Source organism: Apteryx rowi, unplaced genomic scaffold, assembly GCF_003343035.1.
Source record: "Apteryx rowi isolate R43461 unplaced genomic scaffold, aptRow1 scaffold_62, whole genome shotgun sequence".
In the NCBI taxonomy this organism is placed as follows: Eukaryota; Metazoa; Chordata; class Aves; order Apterygiformes; family Apterygidae; genus Apteryx; species Apteryx rowi.
Window position 1 is genome coordinate 2134166 of NW_020450894.1, and position 23569 is coordinate 2157734.

The 23569-nt window shown below is 41.8% G+C and overlaps 1 protein-coding gene across 1 annotated transcript in view; it reads left to right on the forward strand.

The window, feature by feature from the left end:
* Positions 1-504: 504 nt before the first annotated feature.
* TMEM178B (transmembrane protein 178B) overlaps positions 505-23569 on the forward strand; it is a 221730-nt gene continuing 198665 nt past the window's right edge. Inside the window, exon 1 of the mRNA XM_026083950.1 lies at positions 505-886. Within this exon, the coding sequence (XP_025939735.1) occupies positions 505-886 (382 nt within the window). The remainder of the gene's footprint in view (positions 887-23569) is intronic.

Genomic DNA, 23569 nt, shown 5'->3' on the forward strand with positions numbered 1-23569 from the left:
GATTTCTTGCTGTTGAACTTTTCTGTCCGGTGATGCTGCAGTGAACCTGCTATCTGAAAGCTATTGCTCCTGTATTTCTGAGCTGGCCAGATGGAAAGAGATTAATGGACTGATCAAACAGCCATAGCCTTCAAGTCTCTGGCGGGGGCTATTCCTTCAGCACACCCAGCCGTGTGAGCGCTTCTGGGGAGGGGAGCAGGACATCTTTGTGGGGGTGCTTCCCCGGGCCGCTCCCGTGCCAGGTGGAGGGCTGTGTTTCTCCTCATCAGGTCTCCACCGCTGAGGAAGCAGGCAGATGAGACTCCAGCACTGCCTCCAGGGCAGAACTTTGTAGCGCTCTTGGAGTCCCTCCGCAGCACGGATGTGAGCCGCAGGAGTTGTGGATGTTTGAGGCAATCTCTGCCAAGTGACATCAAGCAGCTGCCCCGGAGGTTTTTGCGTGGTCTCACGTCCAGGGCTTTGTCTGTGGTGAAGATGTCCATGGTGTTTCTGTGAAGCTGAGGTATGGCTGCTGGAAGGTTACTGCTGTATGCCGGCCTCTCCTTAGCTTTGTGTGCCCTGGGCATGCTGGCTGTAGCAATCTGCTCTGACCATTGGTATGAAACTGATGCCAGGAAGCACAGAGAGAGGTGCAAGAGTATCACCGGTAAGAGAAATGATCCTGGCTTCATTTATAACTCCAACAACAACCTGCCTCTCAGGGCCAGCAGGTCTAGGTTGGACCGCTGGGAAGGGAAACTCCTCTTGGCAAGAAACAGGAGGCAGATCTTTGCTATGAGTCCAGTCGATGAGTGCAACAGACAGTACAATTCAACCAACATGGGGCTCTGGAGGAAGTGCCACCGACATGGATTCGACCAAGAGCTGGAGGAGCTGATTGCCAAAGGTAAGGGCTGCTTTTACCAAATGAACGTGCCAGGCCCTCCTGAGCTGCCGAGGCTGAGCAGAGCCATTTGGGCTCACAGGTGGGAGCTGGTGTCTCTAGCCAAGTACCTCTTCTTGCGACGGGTGAACTGGCTGCGCTGTGCATTGCTTCCCCGATCGTTGCCAAAGCAGTTTCCCATGGGATCTCTACTGCTGCCACTTGGGGTTTGGGAGCAAGAAGGCAGTGGGGGTGAGAGCAGAAACACCCCAGAATGTCCCTCTTTCATGTCTCTGTTTCTCTAAGCTTATTATAGTCTGCCCATCACCATGGTATCAGAATGTTTTCCACATAGACACGAAGAGTATTAATAAAGCAGACATTAGAATTTTTTCTAAGGAAAAAGAAAAAATAGAATTTTTTTTTTAGTTTGACCCTGCTGACTCAGTCAATGTATTGTTTCATTGGAGGTTACATATGTCTGTATTTCATCATTGCCTTACCAAATGCCCCATCAGTCCTGAATTACACCATTTGCAGTGCTCACATGCAGGCTTCTTCTATCCTCAAATGGAGAGTAAACAAAGAGAAATGCTAAAAAGCAGGAGGGAACCCAGCTTGCTATTTACACTGAGCTACATTTTGGAATATTTTCAATGTCTACAAAACATGACATGAATTTATCAGGAGTGTTAAAAAGGAATTATTTTCTCTCAGGGTGGAGATGCATCTGTTTGCCTGTAGCATCTTTGTGCTATTCTTTTTCCTGTCTTTTGGTCCTTCTTCTTTTCTCCCCCAAGATGACAGTTCAAGATGATAGTCAGTTTGCCTCAAATATTTCTTTAATCCAAAGTACAACAAGGGGAGATATGCACAAAACCCTGTGTACAAAAAAATTTATGTTATTGCAAGATGATGAGGGTTTCAGTAAAAGATGACAGCATCTTTGCTGCCCACATCATGGTTACCCCATACAACAAAATAACATTTTCCTCCCATGGTTCTTCTGTTGCGTTCAGATGATTCCCTAGCAATTTATTTCTATCACAGTGAAATCATTGCTTCTTACACTGTGCAATCTTTAAAAATACTTGTTTTCTAAATGTATTCTCTGTCCAAAACTCCCTTGATAGCCTGTATTAATTCCTGCTTCAGAAATTGCATGCAGAATTACTGCTTAAATCTAATTATTCATGAGGGATATACTTTCACATGTGCTTGCCAATGTATAGTTCAGTTCTGTATATTTTAAAAGTGAGCAGTAGAGGTTAGTGGCACAGTATAGACTTACACTGAAACAATACAAAGAGGGATGTTGTAAGGAACCTCTTACCCCTTGATCATTAGTTTGGGTCCAGCGTGTGCTTCTAGTGACTATTAACGTCTAGTTGCTGTTTTGCAACCTACATGAAACGAATTGGTGGCTTCAGTCCCATTTGTAATGGGCAAATGAACATGCCCAAAAGCTGTCAGCATGCTGGCACCTGGCTGGTGGGTTCAATGCCTAGGGATTCCTCTTGTCCGCCTAGGTGAGGGTGCAGGCGTGCTGGGCTCACTGAAGAGGGCTGGATCGCTCTGCCACGTGCACTTTCTGTGCCTTGGGCATAAACAAAGAAGTTCAACCTTGACAGCGAACAAACATTTCACCAGAGCTCACCTTTGGGAAATAGAGTTTTAATTATTAGAGAGGCTTTTCCTCTTGGATTAAGTGAGACTCATTGCTCTCAGCTGCCTGCCTTGTCTTGGGTTCAGGCGTGTCCGTTTCTCCTGCTAGAAGCTGGTGAAACCTCCTGGCACTGCGAGATGCGTAAGCGCAACGCTTTGAGTGTTAGTGATAGTGAAAATGTGGGATCTCAAACTCAGGCAGTTAAATGCAGGAGAAGATGGTCTTCAAAAGATCCTGTTTTAATTTGAGTATGTGTGTGTGTGTGCATGCGTGCTTGTGTGTGTGTGTAGTGAGCCAAGTCTACATATACATAAGGGGATATTGGGCTGGTAGCGAGGGTCAGATTGCTGGGCTCAGGTACAGCCTGCATTCCTGCAGACATATTTCTGGACATATGTGCATGCAGATGGCCACATAGCCATTTCTCAGTGCCCTTTTTTCTTGGTGCCCTGGTGTCAGAAGTGCAACTTGTGCACGTAAAGGAGATATGTGCAAATACTGATGTGTGTAACTGCTTTCCACTGCTTTAGAAAAATATATGTTAAATGCTTACCTGACAGTTCATTTTCCTTCTTTAAAGGTTTCTGGTGCACACTTAACAAACTTTTAAATTGTATGTTGCGGGAAATGTTAAAGGAGAGAGATTTTTAATGGTAAATACCAACATTGCAGTTCATTTGGTTGTCATTTTGGAGTGAGGATCTACCTATACCATAACTCTCAGCCATGATGAAGAGTCACACATTAATATTAATACTGTAGAGGTGTGTTGTTTTGGCACCTCCAGATTAAAGCATAGGAAAGCAAATATAATGGCAATGTAATAATATAGAACTTTGACTTGTTCAGAGCTAAAACTGGAGATAGCAATACCATAGGATTGCCCATCCATTTTATAGAAACAGTTAGATCAAAAAGAATGAATGGGCTTTTGCCAAAAAGAATGAATGGGTTTTTGCCAAAAAGTATTGTAAAATAATTATCAATTAAAAATCCTTGTATGCTGGAGTTGTTGAATTAGGAATTTGATACTTATGCGTAGGAGCCAGCTTTACATAGGTAATCAGCTAGTTCCCACCTGAGGAACAGGTATTAGACTGTTTCTTTATGATCCACAGTTATGTAGTGAAAGTAGAATAAGTAGATTTGGCATTGCTGTCAGATGTAGAAAACAGTCCGAGTTCAAAATGAGACAGGTATTCTAGGTTCATCTTAACAGAACCACAGTCCTCTTCTAGTTTTTCTCCCATTGGAGACAATCATCTAGAGTTAGAAATTGCAGGGGAAGGCATTTGGACAAAGCATGCCCTGTGTGAGTGTGAAGAACTCTGAATGTACTGTGCCTGTTGTAATCAGATACCCTGACTGGGGTAAATATTTCTGCACAGATGAAATTTCTTCCTGCATAAAATAAGAGCTCCAGGGCAAGTACCGCTTAAAAGGCCTATTTTGAGGATGTCTTTGGTACATGTGCCTTTTATTCTCCATCCCCTGCCAGCTGTTAATTTAATCTGGCACACCTCTTCTGGAACTGGATAAAGTGAGGCAGGTTCTGGCCCCAAATATTGCATATAATACTATATGTAATTGAATGTAATGCTGTTACGCTTTTTTTTCTTTCTTTTTTTTTAAGCTGGAGAGGATCTAAGTGATCCGTTTATTTTGGGACAGATCTACATTTTTCCCTAGGCAAAACTTCCAGTATTGAGAACGGTAGGTTTGTCTATCAAAGGATAACAAAACATAGTCATTAAAAGCCTAACTGCCTTTGCAAATACCCAGCAGTTATTGGGCTATGAACTGTGCTGAAATTAATGCAAGCTGTAGGCAATGGCCTGTTGCAGAATCAGGCCCTATGATACTTTGCAATATTCTGATGCCAGTGGTCTTAAAAAGCAGTTCTGTTTCTGAAGATTCTGGGTTGTTTCCCTAACTTTGTTCTATATTTCTATTTTTACTTTCTGGCAATTACATCAAAACCTATGTTTGATTTTGCTAGAAAAACTGGAGATCTCTTACTTCAGATTTCTTATTGATAGATATTATAAATACTAATGCATATAAAACTGCTGCTCCTGTTTAAAATTCTTGTATCCATTTTGTTATATTCCTGTAGAATCAAGGTGATTTGAAAATAATACAATTAGATAAATAGAAAATGAATTAACACGGACTTCCACAAGTAGGCATACTCAGGAAGAGGCAGGCAGACATGAGACCAAAGGCCTGAAGAATATTCTACAACTGCATCAAAATCAGTCAATTAATTTGTTTGCTTTATTATGATAAACGAAAGAAAATCAGAAAGAGGAATTACAGCCAATAAAGAAATTATTAGAGTCAGTCACGCAACCCAGGACCCAGTCTGGCTAGCTTTTACCCACCTGAATAATCTGTATTCCTGTGAATGGGCTAACTGGGCTGAAGCAAAGCACTCTTTGTGAAGAAGGACCAGTCAAAGAGAAAGAGGTTACAAAGGTGGTTTGCTGGTTTTGCCTAGGTGTTTGATCAAGTCTGTTGACATCTCTGGACCAGAGTTTCACTCTTGATCCCCAAAGCCTTGTGCTGTCAGGAAACGCTGACTCTGGTCCTATTCAGCACAGTACTATGCTCCTTCCCGGTCTGAGGTGTCTGCACAGTCTCCTCAGTGAATTAAATAGCTGTGCTGCTTAATGCCCTTTGAATATAGCATTCCCTACCTGCTGTAAGATCCACTGTTCATTGTTTAGCACTAAGTTTCTAGCAAAAGCAGCCTTCCCTCACCCTACCAAAAAACCCAACCACCAGCACTAAGCAAGCAGGGACCTGAAATGCAGATCAGTACCAGTTTGTGGCAGGGAGAAGACAGAGTTTGTTTCCTGCTTCTGCAATCACCAGCTCCCGACTCCTTGCGTGCGACTCGTAGTGCCCCAGAAAGAAAAGTGGAACCCCCCAAGTCAGCATTGTATGGCCACATTGCTCAGATGCTTTCCTGCACTAGTAGGGAGGGAAGCAAGAAAGGAAACAAAAAGGGATTACATCATTTAATTATAAAGGTACAGTAAAGTATATGAAGAAGTTGCACAATAACCAGAGACCATTCCATTTACACAATTGCTACTCGGAGGACCTTTCATCTTGCTTTTGGAAGACTGCCAATTAAACCTGTCTGGTCTGGGCTCTGCTGCCTGCCACAGGAATCCAGTTATTTAAAAAAATTTGCAAGGACCTTAATATTTCAGTCCCCCTCTTACCTCTCTTCTTCCACCAAGCTCCATGGAAGTCATAGAAAATCCTATTTTCTAAACATTGTATTGTGAGTATATTTAGCCCATGCCACCACTGAAAAAAAAAGGAAATCTGATTCCCATCCAGCCTACTTCCACACCAAATAATATGCAAGATTTCCGGGATGAAAGCACTCTCTGTTTAGATTTGTCAGATGCATGGCACAATTGAGCAAGAAGGGCTTAAGAAGACTACTCCAGCCATCACTGGGGATTATTTATACACAATTGGAAAAGTCTGGAGAGAGGCTGCTTGCAGCTAGCTCTAGGAGTAAAAAGATTTATTTCCCTAAAAGTGCTTGCAACACCTTATGATTATGTAGAACTGACTTTTTAAATGCAGTGGTATTGCCATGTGAATAAAGACAATGATTTTTTTCATGTTTTCTCCATAAATTTAAAGAATTCAAGTACTTGTTTGTGTGTTTGAAATCCCAACCATTCTCCAATGCACTCATAAAAAGAACTTTACTGAAGGCTTGATTCTGGTCCTAGTGAAGTCAATAGCAAATGTTTTATTGAACATGGTGATGCAGAAAGTTCAGGCCTTCAGTGTTTCCTTTGAGGTTAAAATAGTCCCTGTAGAGAAAGGCCAACACAAGGTCTGTGCTCCACTCTGTCACAGCGAAGTTCTACTGGAAGGGTTAAGTGAAATTTAAACAGTAGATAGGCTTTGAGTCAAGCCTTCTGCTAACAAGATATTTAGCCTTCACTGTTTTCAGTGACGTAATTGTCCTTAGCCTATCATTGTAGATCAGAAGTCAAATAACTGCATGTTTCTGAAATACAGCAAAGACATTCTCTTGCTCAGAGATTTTCTATTTCTCAAATCATTTAACTGATGAAATCACTGGTGTTTCATGGATGTGGGTTCAAGGAGGATTTGGCCCATCCTTTTTTAAATAAGCAATTGTAATATTTTAATTTCATCAAACTTTAATAGTAATTCGTTAAAAAGTGTCTTTACCACCAGTAATAAGAACATGACACGTTCCTCTGACACTTCTGAGATAATTAGTTCTATAATATATATATACTAAAAATACTAAGAACATATATGTAATTTAACAGAGCTGCAACTGTTTTTAATCATGCTGTTTTAAAGGGCAAATTTCAATCAAGCTGTTGGCTTTCAAGCAAAATTGTCATGAAGACAAATGGAAATTTTGCTTGAGTAAAAATGACGGGATCCTGCCCTTCTCAACAGAAACTGGTATTTGCAGAGCTGCCTACAAGACTGCATGCTTAATTCCTGTTCATTTAACTGAGCATCCAAATCCTTTTGAAAATCTCAGTATTGTTTTCCTTTCTGCTTCCTTTCCTTAAAATCTTTGTTAAATATATGGAAGAATTAATTTGAGCGCAGTTGTGTTCCATTTACTGTAAAAATAAAGATATGTAAAGAAAGATGAATTATTTAAATAGAGAGGATCTGAACTATTTTGTCTTCTCCAGCAATAAAAATCCAAATTTATATTGCTTTTTCTCATTGAAAAAAATCTCTCTGTGCACTCAGAATAAGTGGTGAACAGTTCAAGAATGGAATGACTTCATTAACTGTTGCAAAACCAGAAAACGTAGAATAGAACTCTGTGTTTTGTAGGTTCTGAAAAAATAATGACAATCATTTATAATGTAAGTTATTTAATGACTCAATGCTAATTAAGTGTGGCTGGAACTCTTGAGTACATATTCATCTCTTTAAGAGCAAAAGAAAGAAAAGAGATGGTATGTTTTAGTTCTTAAGGTGTAAACAAGTAAATAATGTGTATTCCGGAATCCAAGTACCTTTAACAGACCATTCAGAATAGAATCCACTTAAACGAAAATAAAATTAACCAGCATATTTTCTTTGTACGAGAGAAATCGGACCATAAAATGGAAATTTGCCCATTTTATCTCTCATAAAGCCTAATTCCTCCACAAATAAATATTCAGACCTGCCCAGCTGATCCTACTGAAACCGTAATCCTTTGTAGACAACTACCAAAATAGAAGAAAAAAAGGTAGTGTTGGAGTTAGGGCAGGACTTACAAAGCCAGAATTCAGTCCAAGTTCTGCCATAGTCATTCTGTCTGACCTTAGACAAGTGACTTAATCTCTTGTACCTCAGCTCAGTATCAGTATAATAGGGATTTTGTTCATTATTATTAACACCAGTTACAGTTGTATCATAGGATTTATGAACCTTAAGCACAGATCACTAATCCATGGATCACCTCTCTAGAACCCATACAAATGTAGAACAGAAAAATGCCCCTGTCCTTTTGACATATTGCTGCACTAGATATTGGAGAGTAATGCAGCCTAATGAGAGAATACAAGGAGATGACAAGAAAATTATGTTCAGCATGACTGGAAGTGGTTTTAGAATACCATCAGGCTGACCGCATTTCGTAAGCACCGTGAAATGAGGGATTCCTAGAAGAGTTGGGAAGAAAGATAATGAATAGGAGGTGCAGATGTTTACAAGATGGTCTTCCAAAGACTGATGGCTGGCACAGACAAAATCATGTGTCTGACTGCTTAAAAAATAAGTAGGTGATGAAGATTGGCTTCTTTGGTTGAGTGGAGGAAGAAGTTGACATTTCTTTAATGAAGACAAGTAGATTATGCTAATGAGATAGAGACTGGGGCAGCAGTCAAGGGCTGCAAAGAGAAATGACATGGTTAAAGTGACAGGTTAGGAAAATGATCTGTCTAACAGCATCCATTCAGGATGCAAGGAGGGCAAGATCATATTTGTCAAGGTCATAGGAAAGAATATTGTAATAAAAAAAGACATGAAATGATGAGAGCCTGGGTGGAGAAAGAATCTGCTAACTTTAGACAGCACCTGGAGCTAAGGACATACTGAGACACAAGTTGTTGACCAGAACAACAAAAAAGGTAGTAGAGTTGCCTGTGATGATCAAGAGAGGAATTACTGAAGAAGACTTACTGTAAAGAATGGGGGACAAGAATATTAGAAACTCTGTTTTAGCTATGATAAGCTCAATTTGATATCTGCATGTCTATGAGATAATATCAGAGAGACAGGTCAAGCATGGGTGCAGATGTAGGGAGACAAGTTTCTGTTAGAGAAATGAACCTGCGAGCTGTTGTGTGGAGGTGGTAGCTGAATCTGTATTTGCAAAAGAAATTACCAAGGAGTAAAGTATAGAATGAGAAAAGCCCCATGAACTTCACCGAATGATGGCAAAGCGGGGAGAAGAAAAGTATCTTCTGGAGGACATGAAGAAGCAGCAGATTCAAAGGTAGAGAGAAGGTAGTAATGTCATGGCAGCTGAGAAATACTACTGAAGGTAGCTGGCATGTCACAATAGGTGAGACCAGAATATTCAGAGTATGATGAAATTTGTCTAGTATGTAAATAGAGACTTTGTCAGGAGCAATTTCAGTGGAGGGGAAGCTGCACTGGCCTGGGGAGCTTAGACTGTAACTGGTGGGGGAACTCCAGACTGCATTTGTACCTGGTGTGTTCAGAGAGGTTCGTGATGAAAGGGAGGTGAGAAAAAGGAATGATATTTAGAGAGGAAAACAAATGTTTTAAGATGAGAATATTTTAAGATGAGAGAGGTGCAAAGATATTTGTGTTATGAGAGTAAAGACACAGCTGGGAGCGAGAGGTCAAGGAGAAGAGAGGACGACAGGGCAAGAATGGCCATAAGGAGATGGTATAAGACTGGCTCAGTGGCAAATAAAAGAAGGGAAGGGAGGGCACTGCATAGGAGGGTTTTTTGTCTGTGACAGGGAGGAACGGGCAAGGAGCTGTAGGAAGGGAAGAGGAAACAGAAGGCAAACCTACTGGAAGAGGAAGATGATACTTTGTCAATTTTCTCATGGAAGAACTGGCTGAAATCCAGTGTAACAGCTGAAGTGGGGGCTGAGGAGGTGGGAGGGCCTGAGGAACGAGCCAAACGTGACAAAGAGGTGACTGTGTGAGTCTGCCATTTATCTGCACTGAGCTGGGGTAGCAATGCTAGGAAAAGAGCAGAACTGAATGGGAAAACAGTGCATTTGTGCAGAAAGTTGGCAAGGTGGCAGGATTTCAGGTAGAGAGCTCTGCAAGGGATGGCTGGTGGCGGCCCTGAAGACTGCGAGCAGGAGGAAGCCCTCAGTGCTGCTGGCCTGGGGTGGCAGACGAGCCGAGGGACTTCGGGTGATAGTGGTGGCCGATGGGTGATGCTGAGAGTCCCGGTGCCTGTTGGAGGGGAGAACATGAGGAGCAGGGCAGAGCAAGGACCTGGCGCTCAGCCCAGGCCTGCTGCCTGTCTTTTAGGTGCCTGAGAGGCTCAAATAGGGTTGAACGGAGGGGGCAGAAAAACATAAGTTTAAGGGTGAGGGAGGTCAGTACCATGGGCTGTTGTCTATCATTTGCCCTGCCTTCACACTCTGAATTCACACTGTATAACCTCATAGAGGTGCCAATGTGTTTCCTTCCAGCAGAAGCGAGCGGTGTTTCTCCAGTGCTTCGAACAATTGCACTTCGATCTCACATTGAACCGCAGGTGCAAACAAACAAAAATTAACTACAAATTTAGGCTATTTTCCAAGAAGGGGGAGGGCTAGAGGGACATATTTCCAGAGCTGAGGGGTTCTTATGGATAAAGGTCATTTCAGCCTGTCGTACACCTGTCACAGTGTTTCTACACTTAAAACAATGTGGTCTCTCAAATAAATGTCAGGCAAATCAGAGTATCCTGGGCCAGAAGAAACCTCTTAGGCCTCATGGCCGTCTGGCACGTGTAAAGCGCTGCCGTTCTGGGCTCACAGTGAGAACTGGTCTTAGTAAGTGGCCTGCTGTCTTTTGTACCCATCTCTGTGTGATGCCAGTGAAGGTTTAACCCCAACAGGAACATGCTTCAGTAGCTGAATGTGCATTGGGGTGGCTGCAAGAGCGGGAGGTTTATGAACCGCATGTGTGATTCACAAAACCAGCAGCCACACACCCTTAAATCGGAGCTGAGAGAGTCTCCCCAGTATTCCCAGCTGCTTTTCCTGGCAGCCCTGCCTTGGACGTCCCCAGAGGGGACTGCACTAGATGTGGATAGAAAAGTCGGATATCCTAAGCTCCCTTGTTATGAGCAGCTTTTGGCAGGTGACAAGGACCACTCTCCAGCTCTGAAATGCTGTCACCCAGCCGGCTGCCGAAGCTTTCTGTGGCACCTGTGTTCAGCACAAGTGTCTGGCCTACTTGTTCGAAAGTGCCTTGTGATTCGTTTCTGAAAATGTGTATACATGAGCTGAAACACTGTAAAGGAACATGGATGTCAAGATGTCCTGTGTATACTAGAAGTCAGGTCCCATTAAGATGTCCTACCAGACTCAGTAGGAGTCGCTGAGAATCACTTGTCACCACTCTTATTTAATTCTGAGACCTGTTGTTGTTTTTGAGTATGAACAGCGGACATTTCAAAAAGCTTCCTAAATCTATTTCTAGACTTTCTAATAGGATGAAACAGTTACTTTAGTTTTATGGGGTAATCAGTGCTATTTGAAAAGATCCTTCTGCTTAAATATGAATGTACAATGCTAGTCTCTGTTTCTCTGCTAATCAATACATATCTTTGAATATGCAAAAAACTCTTTTAAAATAATGAAATAAAATTAGAAGTATCTTTGTATATACTTTTGCCTTCTGCCCAGTGGTCATTTAATAACATAAAAATCATAATAGAAACCAAAAAAGCAACAAAAATGTTTTAAAATCAGATGTTAAAGGGCAAGTCCTTTTCTGGTTTAAATTAAGGTAATTGCACTGACTTTGAAGGGGTGATGCTGATTTATGGTAACTAATGATCCAACTACATTGTTCTGTTTTGGGTACCTAGGTGGTTCCCATTGTGATAGATATTCTAGATACTTCTAGATATTTAATCACAGAGGGCTTTTAGAGAGTGAAATTGTCCCTTGTGTTCAGGGGGGAAATGAGATGTGAAGAGCCAGTGATTGGCCCTGAGTCATCATGATTCAGAGATGAATCAAGAGATCAGTATTCAAGAGATCAGTAGCAGATCCCTAATTTCAAATTAAGTCTCCCAAAATCTGAATTAGTAGCCTAACTCCTGCCTCCCATAAATAAAATATTTAGAGTCAATACTTATAATGGTTATTGTTTTTAGCAATGACACAGACTTAGGAGGCAGGCTCAGGGCTGACTTTGAAAGTTCTGATTTTTCTCACTTTGCCAGAATGTGACATGGACGGCATTTGCCCAACAATGTAAACATATCCTCCAGGCCAAAAGTTCACATTGGAAAGAAATTTCACATTGTTAGTCCCTAACTGTGTGACCTGGGATTTTGTATTAAATTTCATCCCTTTTCTATTCACCAGTCTCAATATTTCCCAGTTCTTCTTATATGATTTTCCATAATGTTTAAAGAGAGGATGGGGAGGAATGTTATACTGATTAGAGAGACAAAAGCAGACAGCTAACAGGAACAGGAGAAATGGAAAAAAATCAAACAGGTTAATGATGTGCTCAAATTGGGAAACTGGATAATTTCCATCTCAGAGTACTGAAAGATATGGTATGTGACATTGCAAGTCCAGTAAAAAAGATTTTCAATAAATCTGTCTAATTAGGATGGTACATTAGGAATGAAAAGTAGCAAATCTCTATTTAAAGAGAAGGGGAAAAGTTGTCTTGCCACAGAGGACCTTTTAGTTTGATCATAATAATACTGTACAGGAATTTAAAAGAAGTTCTAAAGGAAAGAATAATTAAATATATGGGGAAAAATGAGATAAACATGCAACATATGTTTTTCTATGGGGAGTGTGCCAAACTACCCTGATATATTTTGCTAGGAAGGTAATTGGTTTCCTAGACAAAGGAAGTGCAGTAGATCTAAATTATTGGGATTTTGGTAAAGGATTTTAAATTCTGCCCCTGAGGAAATGATTTATTAGAATGTTAAGGTAATTAGTATACAATTTACAGTGTGTTTGAGCAACTGGCCAAAGGAAGGCAACAAGTGTTGAAAGAAGTATCAAGATAGGAAAGTCAACAGTAGAGTTCCCAAAGTATGGGGACCAGCCTTATTTAATGGGGCTGATATTGGGGCATGGTCTGTAAGGAGAGGTGATAGCTCTTATTTTGACTGGGTGTGAACAGAAGGATTGAACTAATGACATTTACTGCTGCCACAAAAATACAGCATCACCAAGAGACAGGAGTACTGGAATATTACATGAGAAGAACTGAGGACTGGAGAATAGAAAAAGGGTAAAATTTAATACAGAATACCAGATCATGCTGTTAGGGACTAACAATGTGAAATTTCTTTTCAATGTGAAATTTTAGTCCTGTTGAATATGCTTGGATCGTTGGGCAAATACCCTCTGTGTTGCGTTCTGAGATTCTGGTCCCTGGACACCCAAACTATGGGAAGTTTTGGGTTCAAATGGCTTCCTTCCTGCCCAGGTATGGCAGCACGTTTCTTTTCAAGGTGGGAAGAGTGCATTTCTATGTCTCATCCCAACATGCAGCTGGGACATGATCACAGAGCACAGCTCACTGGGGACGAGGGGTTCAACAGGGTGCACCTGTCCTGAAGTGTAGACACAGAGTGATAGAGCCACCTTGGTGGTCTGACCATGAAAAGGGCAAGTGTGATTGAAGAACAGAGCTGGCCAGGTGTTTCAAGTAGGGAGAGGGAAATATTAAAGTTGCAGCACAAGGTGTTAATGAAACCACCTCCATTTATAATCTCTGCTATTCTTGTCAGCTACATTTGAGAAAGATGACTTCAAGCTGAAGCAGGAAGAGAGTGGGGTTACTAGCATGAAGAGGAGAATGGAAAATCTATTTTACAAACATGACTGTTATCCAGAAAAAAATGGGGGTAAACACAGGAGATGGAGAAGGTGTGTTTAAGCTAAGGACAGCACAAGCATGAAAAACACTCTTTGTGAGAACCGTGGATATATGTAGGCTGGAAACTGGGCTGAAGTGAGATTCTGGAAGGAGTGATCAAGGCACAGTACCTCTAACAGGTTTTAAAGATGAAGATGGGCTTATTTAGGAGAAGGGATTATATGATATACTTGCCAAGAAAAAGAAAATTTGCTTGCAACAAAAATGAACAGAGTCCTTTTTTGTGCTGTGTCCCTGTGAAACATGCCATAGGACTGTCAAGTATTAATTTATTGTTACTATTGTAGCTATTGTTACTATTAATTCCTCCTTTCCCTCAAATAAGAGCATATTCAGCTCTGTACCAGGCAGGACCTGATGGAAGGAGTGTTCATCACTGAGCTGTGGTCTGGTGGGAGGGAAGGAACCTGTCACAAATCTATCTATCTCCTCCATCCTAGCTGCTCTGTCTTATTCATGTAGATATGAACTGCACTTTGTTTCCTTCCAGTGGCACCCCACATGTCCATGAAGGGCTGGGGGTCAGGACTGTATGCACTTAATGCATATTTTCCATATCTTTCCAGTAGATAATACAGTTAACAGGGTCTTTGTTCCCTGGCTTCCTACTCTGTTTTCATTTCTTAATGCCTTAGCTCAACAGTAGCAAAGTCCTGTTAAATTCTCAGCCATCTGAATTCATAAGCCATGAAAATGAACAGTCTTCCACTTCTTTATTAAATAGTTTATATAAAATAAAATAGAAGCTATGGTATTTTCTTACTATATTTAAACATTCAGGATTGCTGGCAGCAACAGAATTATGCTCTTATTTGCACATATTTAAATTACCATGAGATGTGTATTTCAGTTCACAAAATGTTCAGCCATTTGGCTGGTGATGCTGGGTTGGTTTCGTTATAGTGGAAAGGATTCTGTTGCAGGATACAGGGGTTTATGAGGGCTAAAGGCTCCCACTTCTGGGTGTTTGTCCATTTGTGCGTGTGGGGCAACGGACCAAAATTCTCACAACAGTCTTGGAGAAAGATTTTACAGGGAACAGAAAGGTTCCACAGCAATAAAGCTAGGAGACCATCATCTGGAAAAGCCTATCAGGATATGATGCAGAAAAGGTGGAAGTAGGGCTCCATCTGTCAGTATGGAGGAAGAGAAACTGGGATGCTATGTGTGCCTGGAGTGTTGGGGGAGCCTTGCTTGAGATGTTGAGTAGCAAAGCTAGCTTCTGAGTTACTGAAAGAAACTATTTCCTAGCTCTGCGACTGAGCAGCTGAAGAATGAGGATTATATCTAGGGCTGATCAGAGAAGGAACTTTTGTTTTCTGCCTTTGCTGAGGAAGGAACATGGCCTTATGAAGAGCATCCCCAATTCTGTACCAGGTGAACTGGAGATGGTGGTGGCAGAGCTTGAAAGAGGGAGACTGGAGGTTGTTGGTGTTGCCTATGTGGGTGTGTTGCACATGTGGGAGCAGCTGGATGAGAGGTCCTCTGCCAGTGACCTGAGCTGTGTGAATGGAAGACACTTCCTTTTTAGAAGCCGTGACAGAAGGATGCCATACTGAGGAGGGTTTGGAAAAAGGACAGAGAAACATGTTTCTTCTGAGCTCATATTTGCAGACTTGAGCTGTATGTCCTTTTTGTGTGAAAAAATCTTTGGTATCCAAGAGGAAAGAGGAATCCTTTGCACCCGGGCACCCTGAGGACCCTCCAGTTTTCAAATGCTGTTCACTGTAACTCATTGATTCTAGTGGGATTTGGGGAGGTAGTCACAAGCTCCCAGGGATGGCATGGGTTCAGCAGGGATGGAGGCATTACAACACTGCATGGCATTAACTGCTCCATAAAGTCAGTGTTTCCCAGTGAAGGAACTGGCTGCAGAATGGGCTTTTGCTATATCTTGGCCTCGGGACTTGGAAACATCTGTTTGAGGAGGGCATGGGAACTTGTTTCAAATCTGGGAGAGATGTTTTTACCTCAGAGATTTCATAGAAAAAAATGGGGCCACTTGTTTGTGTGTCTTAACGTGAAAGAGGGAGAGACTACTCGAATGTCAGGATGGAGGAGAGGTGTATATCCACATAATGTCTGGCTTCATGCTGAGTGCAACTACGGGGCAGGGATGGCTTCTTTCTTCCCCTTCAACCTCTCCCTCTTATCCCTGCAGTGAGGCACCCAGTACTGTCCTTACTGGTGTTCCCCTCAAAGTCTGTGCCCCACCCAAACCCAGTGGCATGTCTTTCCTCCTCTTGTTCATCATTTACTGTTCGCATCCTGCCTGTGACACAGCAACTAATTGCATTGTCAATGACTTCAAATGAAGAAGCAGCAACAGGAACAGATAAACCCGTTAGTAACAAAGTCTTGTTTTCTTGTGCATATCTCTAGGAATAGAAGTACAATGAGAGAAATGGGAAAGAAGCATGTAAATAACCTCAGATAAGCAGAATTTCTCATAGTAGAAAGTTGCCCATGGTACTGAGGCATTGGCAAGTCTTTAGGCCCAAGCTCTGCTTCCCTGGCTGTCAGCCCTGCTTTGAACAAACGCATTGTGAAGTTCCAGCCACTACTGCAGGGCAGCATTGGATACAGTTAGCATACTTAAACTGGAATGTAGTTTTCGGCACGCACAGCATTAAGATGATTCGGAGGATATGTCTTCTTTAAAGTTTCTCATCCCTTTGAATTTTGTTCATTGCATTTGGGGAGTTTCTGGATTTGCATTTTGAGTGCTGTATAAGAAGACTTGATTGCTGTGGGGAGATGCTGCATTGTGTCTGTCACCTAGAAAACTTGGCTGTCATCTTGGGCACCTGAATTCAACACTTGTGTCCCTCCTTTCTGGGATGAGACTGTTCAGGCAGCTCCTGATAGGGTTTCAGTTCTTGTCTTTAGGGTCCACGTTTTGAAATTAGATCCAACTGTCTAGCTCTCAGAGGGTGTAAACTGACCAGTTTCTATCCCTCCTGGTGGCAGGACTTGGTCCTAACTCTTAAGGGTCAGGTATGAGCACTTCTCCATTCATTTCAGCACTCTATTTCCAATTTCACTTTCTTGACTTTGAAATAGTGAAAAAAACAGGGTTTTGTTTTATATTAGAATGCCAGTTTAAATTGCTTACCTCCCTTAGAACAGGAGCACATCATACTTCATTGCATCAGGAGAGGCTGCAGAAATCTGGTCAACTTGGCGGAATTTGGGTAGTGAACTGGTGGGAGTTCTTGGAGCCTGTTGTGTACGTCCTCAATCCCATCGATGGGACAGTGTCATAAGCAATGCTATCGGGGTCCACACACTGCGCTGCCTATACGGTGCAATTTCACAGCTGTCTCATTTATCACAGAATCTACCCCTTAAGGCAGGTCTGTGCTCCCGAGTTGAAGCTTTCATGTGAGAAAGTTTTGCTATCCATCATAGTTATGACAATGACCTTCAAGGTAGACATGACAGTTTAGACATCTGGTGTAGAGATATTTGAACCAGAGTGTAGAGGGAACATGTAAGAAATTGGATGTAGATGGAATAAATAGGTCAAGAGTCCTCTCTATAGTCATTAGTTATCTTTTACCATCAGGCTGTTCCTTTTCAAAGGCTAATACCAATTATTTTTCCTTTGTTTCTAAGGGTCTGGGAGCTGAGAAGTGACTCCTCTGACATTTCAGTATATTGATGTAAAGAATATGGAGATAATTTTCACATGAAACATAAGAGTCAGATGATACCCACCACAGATGCCAACCTGGTTTCAAAGGATTTAGGAAGGCATATTCTCTGCCATGCTGTTTGTTTGATGCTCTTCTGTCGATATATTGTCTTTGTAGCTTTTTCATCTACTAATTGATGTATGGCTGTCCACACTGGTCTTTCAGCTGTGCTCTGGTTTTATGATAGTTACTGTATTTTGTTTACTCATGCTTAACACAATCTTCATTGAAGGTTTAGAAAGGTAAAGCAGAGGTACATTTGTAGCTCTCATGGCTTTAGAGATAACATTATTGAAGTGAACCAAGGGAAAACAGAGATGTGGTGTCTACCTGAGCACTCAGGCAGACTGAAAAAAATGGCTTGGCAAGGTGATCACTGGAGTCTGCTGTTCATCTCACTGGAGCATCACATTTAAAGCCAGAAGGTGACAATTCAAATTCAGTGATGAAGGGGGGTCACTGTGGGAATGAAACCACTGGGACTGCAAGCTTGGAGCTGTGGAGAAAAGAAAATGGAGAAAAAATTAGAGGAGACTCACAAAGAGAGAAGGGGAAGAAAGAAGGAGGAAGGACATCATCAGTGAGCAGGGGCTGGAAGGGGAGCAGATTTTTTCTTGAGATATGAACGAGCATTATTTCATTATTTCATATTTCATTATTTGCCTTGAGCGAATAATAAAATTATAGCAGGTACCTAAAGACTATGTTTCCTCTTTGGCTCTTAGCAAACTGTTGCACTGACAGCATGTTCATGGAACGTGAGGGGAAAACCTAAGCTGTAGCCTTGCCTGTGAACCACATTTGCCATGAGTTTTTCTGCCAGTGATGTATTTGGGTGCTGAAAACACCCTCACTTTAGCATGGGCAGGGAAACAGCAGTTACTTTTGCAAATCTGTGAGCAACCTTGTGAATCTTTAAAGGGTCGTTTGACCTGCTACTTATGTTCATGTGGAGCCTCCTTCAGAGCAAATCTTCCAGCAGAGCATTTCTGATCAAGATTTCCTCCAGAAACTGAAGCAGGAGCCAGAGTCCTTTGGAAAGCCCTGCATATAAATATCTTGTTTAATTAGTCTAATAAAGGTATTACTAACAGCCCTGCTTTGAGGATTTATTGGGGGATTTCACTAAGACAGTGTTAGCAGTGGAATTATAGTCATTCTCTGGTAAGACCTTGTCAATGCGAGAGAAAATAACATTGATCCAATCAGAGATATTTTACAGGATCAATGTAATATTCTTCTGCATAATCGCTACTGAAGGATTATGGCCCTGTACTGGGAGTGACAAAAGATCACTTGACAGATCACAGCCTCATCTGTTCTCATTGCTTTAACTGTTAAAGGATGGGCATTTCTTTGAAGTTTGCATGTATGCCCCTGTATCTTAAATAAATCAGAGCTTCTTCAGGCAACAGGTATTATTTACAGTCTATTGCTTTTAAACAATATTTTGAGCTACATACATTTTTCATAACTGAGCCAGTCTCATACTGAAACATCTTGGTATGACCTTGAGACAACTCCCCCTGAAATCCAGGAAGAATATGTACAAGAAATGGGAGAGGAAGCCCTGAGGGGGGCAGGGAAGAAGAGAAGATAAATCAATATACAACATGAGCCTTATACCCCAAACATCATGAGGGACCCTGAATAAGTTTGCTTAATTGAGCTTTTGGATAATCCAACAGTTCCTCCAAGGGGATATGAACGTTGCAGATCACAGTGAATTCAGGAGGCTCAAGAGTGTACTATAGTCTTTTGGGAAAAAATTTATAATAAAACAAGACCTCCTTATTGGTTACACTACTATCTTTGCATTTGTCAAGATCCCAGTATTGCCCCTGTTGCTTTAATGGCAGTTTTGTCGTGCATTGTGGAGATCAGGCCCTAAATCCTTCTATTTGCTGTACTTACCTAGATATTCCCTCTGATTTCAGTGAGACTCGTTCCGTTGAGGAAGAGGAGCAGCATGTTTGATAGCTTTACCACATCTGACTGACTGGTTCCTTTGGATTTGCACATATATCTCAGTGAACAATAAAAAGGGAAAACTGTGGCTGAGGCACAGAGCAATGGCTTGGCTTGCTGAAAACATCAAAGGCCATTCAAACTCCAGTCTTGTGGTTTCAGATGACTCCAACTCCAGGGCTGCAAAAGTTATTTGGGAAAGAAAAAACAGCTATTACAAGAGACATTTAAAATTAGGTGGCACACAGCTTTGGTGAAAGTACAGCACGGATCAGCCTGGTTCACCTGGGGCTGGGGAAGGTAACTAGCCAGGTCCCTTCTGCATTAAGAGGCAGAATATAGCCTGTATCAAGCATACAGCTTTGCAGACTGTGGCTCACACCGGGCATCTCTATGGAGAAGTGAGAGGATGCAAGAGCCGGGCATTAAACTCCTTCAGAAGAGTCAGGCCAGAGGGCAAGGTATCCCCCAGCCAGTGCTTGCCGTGGCTTTGTCTTGCACCAAGAAGAAAGGGAAGAGGATGCCGGGCCAGGGTTGCCTGCACTCTCAGTGCTACAAACAGATCATAGCCTCTGGGCAGCAATAACCCCCAGCAAAGTTTCCCCGTCTGCCCTCGGTCTTGGAGGCCTCGAGTTTGTCGGTGCAGATCTCCAGCCATTGCTATGGACCTATTTATTTGAGCAAGAGCTGCTGGGGCTTGCTGGGCCTGGTTTGGGCTGCCTGGTGCCTCCTGCATGTGCCGCGACCCCCCTAATGCTGTGCCGGGGCTGGCCCTTGCTGCCCATGGGAGAGTTGCTCCTGTTTTGCTGAGGGCAGTTTCATAGGACCTGTGTACTTTTTGGCCTGTGTGTAACTGTGGGAAGTTGTCATGGGTCTGGCACTGTGGGTGGCACAGGCAAGACAAGACAGGCTCAGACTGCTGAAATCATTAAGTCAGAGTAATCACGGTGCCTTTTTTTTTTCTTTTTTTGCTACCTGGAATAATCAGTGATCAGATTGCTTCTTCAAAATGCAGCATCGAGAAGTAATTTGTTAGAGTAATCATTTACTGTATCAGCTCTAGCCACTAAAGCCCTTGGATGTATTTATATCCTTGTAATTCATGGCTGCCTGTCAGTTGTTCTGCTGGTGAGCCTGTCGAAAATTCATATTAAAAGAATGCTGGGGGTCTGACTTAGACCTGGAAAAGCATGGAAAATCAGAATAAATCCGTGCTGATAGTCTGATCTTTGTTGCATAAGCTCAGGATGGACTCTTATTCTGGATTTTCACTCTTAACTCCTAGTGTCCTGGCTCTGGTGAGCATCCTCAGATAGTTGATATTTCTGGACTGTGCATATTTCCATCTTCGCAGATACACAGGCATACGATGTATATGCCAGTATAATTTGCATTTTAAAATAGTCTTAAATAAGCTCTCATGTCTGCAGCTGGGCATTCAGAGGATCATGTTCCCTGGAGTTAGCCCAGGGCAAAGTGCTAAAGATCACACATAGCTTTTACTCTGTTCTTTCTCAAGCAAAACTGCTTTTAAGTCCAGGAGAGAAAAGTCAGTCTTGCTGAAGTTGGAAGCAAACATTCCTTTGACTTCAGTGGGACAAGGATTTTGCCAAGCGTTAATTTTGCTTTTGAAAGGACTTGGGGAAGAAGATGGAGAAAGGCCTTCTGGGCCTCCCAGGAGCCTCCCAGGGGCTTCTGAATCACTCCTTCTTGCACAGGTTCATGGCCCTGTGAAATATTTCCTTGAGTTGAGCAGAAGGTTTGCCTAGAGAAAATGACCTACATACAAGGCAAGTGACATGTAACATTTCCAGTTAACGTTATATTTGTTGGTATAATAAAAGCATGTCAACAATTCACTCTTGCCGAGTTCCATTTGCCTGTTTGACTGGAATATACGTTCTTTTCCTGAGGAGGGAGGAAAATGCTGTTCATTTTTTTCTTCACTATGCTCTTGGCAAGTGAGCTGATTTTGTACCTGGACTGATAAATTTTCAAGACAGTTTTTTAAGGTTGTTATTCTCAACCACTGCCCCAAAAAGTCCAAAAAAAAAAAAAAAAAAAGTCGGAGACTTATATCAATTCGTATAACCACCATTACAAATAAAAATGTTGAGTCTTTCCTTAAATCATCCAATATGCCTCTAATATCTCTGTCTGTCTCTGTAGAACTTGTTTCTTCTGTGAAAGCTGCAAATGATCATGTTCACTTTCAAATAGACAGCATCACAAATAAATAACACAGATCTTTCTCAATGCACGCCGTGTCGACCAAATCATTTCTGTCGTCTTATGCTTGCTACTTTTTTTCCCAGAAGGATTTGTAATCATTACAAGTTGCCTTGCGTTTTAACTTGTAGCCTAAGCAACTGAAGGCAAGTGCAAGGCTTTGATAACAGCGCTGTTCACTGCAGCGGGCGCTACCCCTGTCACTGCGCAGGTAAGGTTGGGCCTTCTGATTGACAACTTTTTGGGGGATCTGATTCTCCACGCCATTACATGGGCTGGAGAAGCGTACCAAAATGTTCACATCACGGGGATTTTTATACCAACCCATCGCAGCAGCGTCTAAATGCAGACACACATGTCTCCTCAAGGAAATACAGCTCAGAGACTATCTGGAGGAGACATGCCGTGTATTATTAATTACCCAGTTAAATATCAATAGTTGTACTATGCCCTCTACAGCTTCATTTCCCTCCTTCTTAAAGTCGCACTTGAATATTATTATTTATTTTAAGCTGCTGCTGATGCCCAGGTTTGAGAAGCTTAACTCCTATTTTAGGCAGCTGAAGTTCGCCACATCCGTGCGTGCGGCCCTTGACGTTGTATGGGCTTATTCAGCAAAATGGCCGATGCAGGAACGTGATGTGTAAATCAGGGAGTGCTGCGAGAAGAACGCTTAATTGAAGCTTTATCAACTGCCTGCAGAGGCTGACCTGCGAGCGGTGGGATGAACCATGGTTTGGATGGGAGGGAGCCAGCAGCTTTCACTGGTGACTAAACCCGGGTGCTCGGAAAGGATTTACTTACAAAACTTGCCTGCTTTACCCATGGGTGGCAGAGCACTGCATAGCTTGGTGTGACTGAAATCATTCTCTTTAACTCATTTAAATTGTTCCTTTCAGCACAGAGTCACAGCTCTAAGTACACTTTGACGACTCGACAGTTGTGTATGTAGGATTTAAGTTAAAGTCAGGCTGCTGACTGCCTGGGTTGGCGCTGGGCTAGGGGTGCAGTGGGGATGTCAGACCGTATGGCGATGCCGCGGCACGTCCCAGGCCCAGATGACGTTTGGTTTTCTCAGTGGCCTGGCATTGAAACAGTAGATCAGGATCGTTTCTGTTTTGTGTGAGCATCTCTCTGTCCCGTACGTCTGTAACTGCATATATAGAGACAGTCAAATATAAAATATTTCTAGATATTTGCCTTTTGAGAAATAGGTATCACTGAACTATGCAAGTGTACTAAAGCAAATAAAGTCCTGAAGATTGAAGGCAGAAGGGGAAGGAACTGGGAAACATTTCACAAAGCTGAACATAATGAAGGACCAAATTAATTAGGAAAAAAAATGTAAAAAATCTGATGGATAGTTGGGAACTTATTGACAACATTTTACTACGTGTCTGCAAAAAAGCTATGGTGCTAGATATGAGAAAAAAGACCATATTGTTAAAAACACAAACACTTAGCTAGGAAGGAAAATAAGGGTAGGAGGAGATAAATATTGTGAATGTGCATGTTCTCACATATAGGTAGAAGAAAGGACAACATACTGAAATATATAAAAATTGGAAACTAGAAACTGTAAAAATTTGTTAGGAAACGCGTACAAGACAGAAAAACTCTATCTACTAGAGTTAATACGGGAAAGGTTTTGAAAGTCTATTAAACAAAAGAAGTTTGAAGTATATTAATATTGTATACTCTATAATAGCAAAGTATATTAATGATAGAAATACTAACAATAGTATTCGTCATTTGCCAAATGGAATGATAGAAAAATTAATAATATGGAAATCAAAGATAAACTTAATAATTATTTTTATTCTGGTTTTGGAAAAAAGCTAGATCAGTTATTCTTACCTCATGATGACAACAAAGCATAGTTAATAAAGTCAGTTATTTTAATTTAACAGATCTGAATAATTTGTTACCAAGTGTCTTCAAAGAGCTGGCTAAGGAAATTTCCAGACCTAATTCATATTAATGGTGATTTTCAAA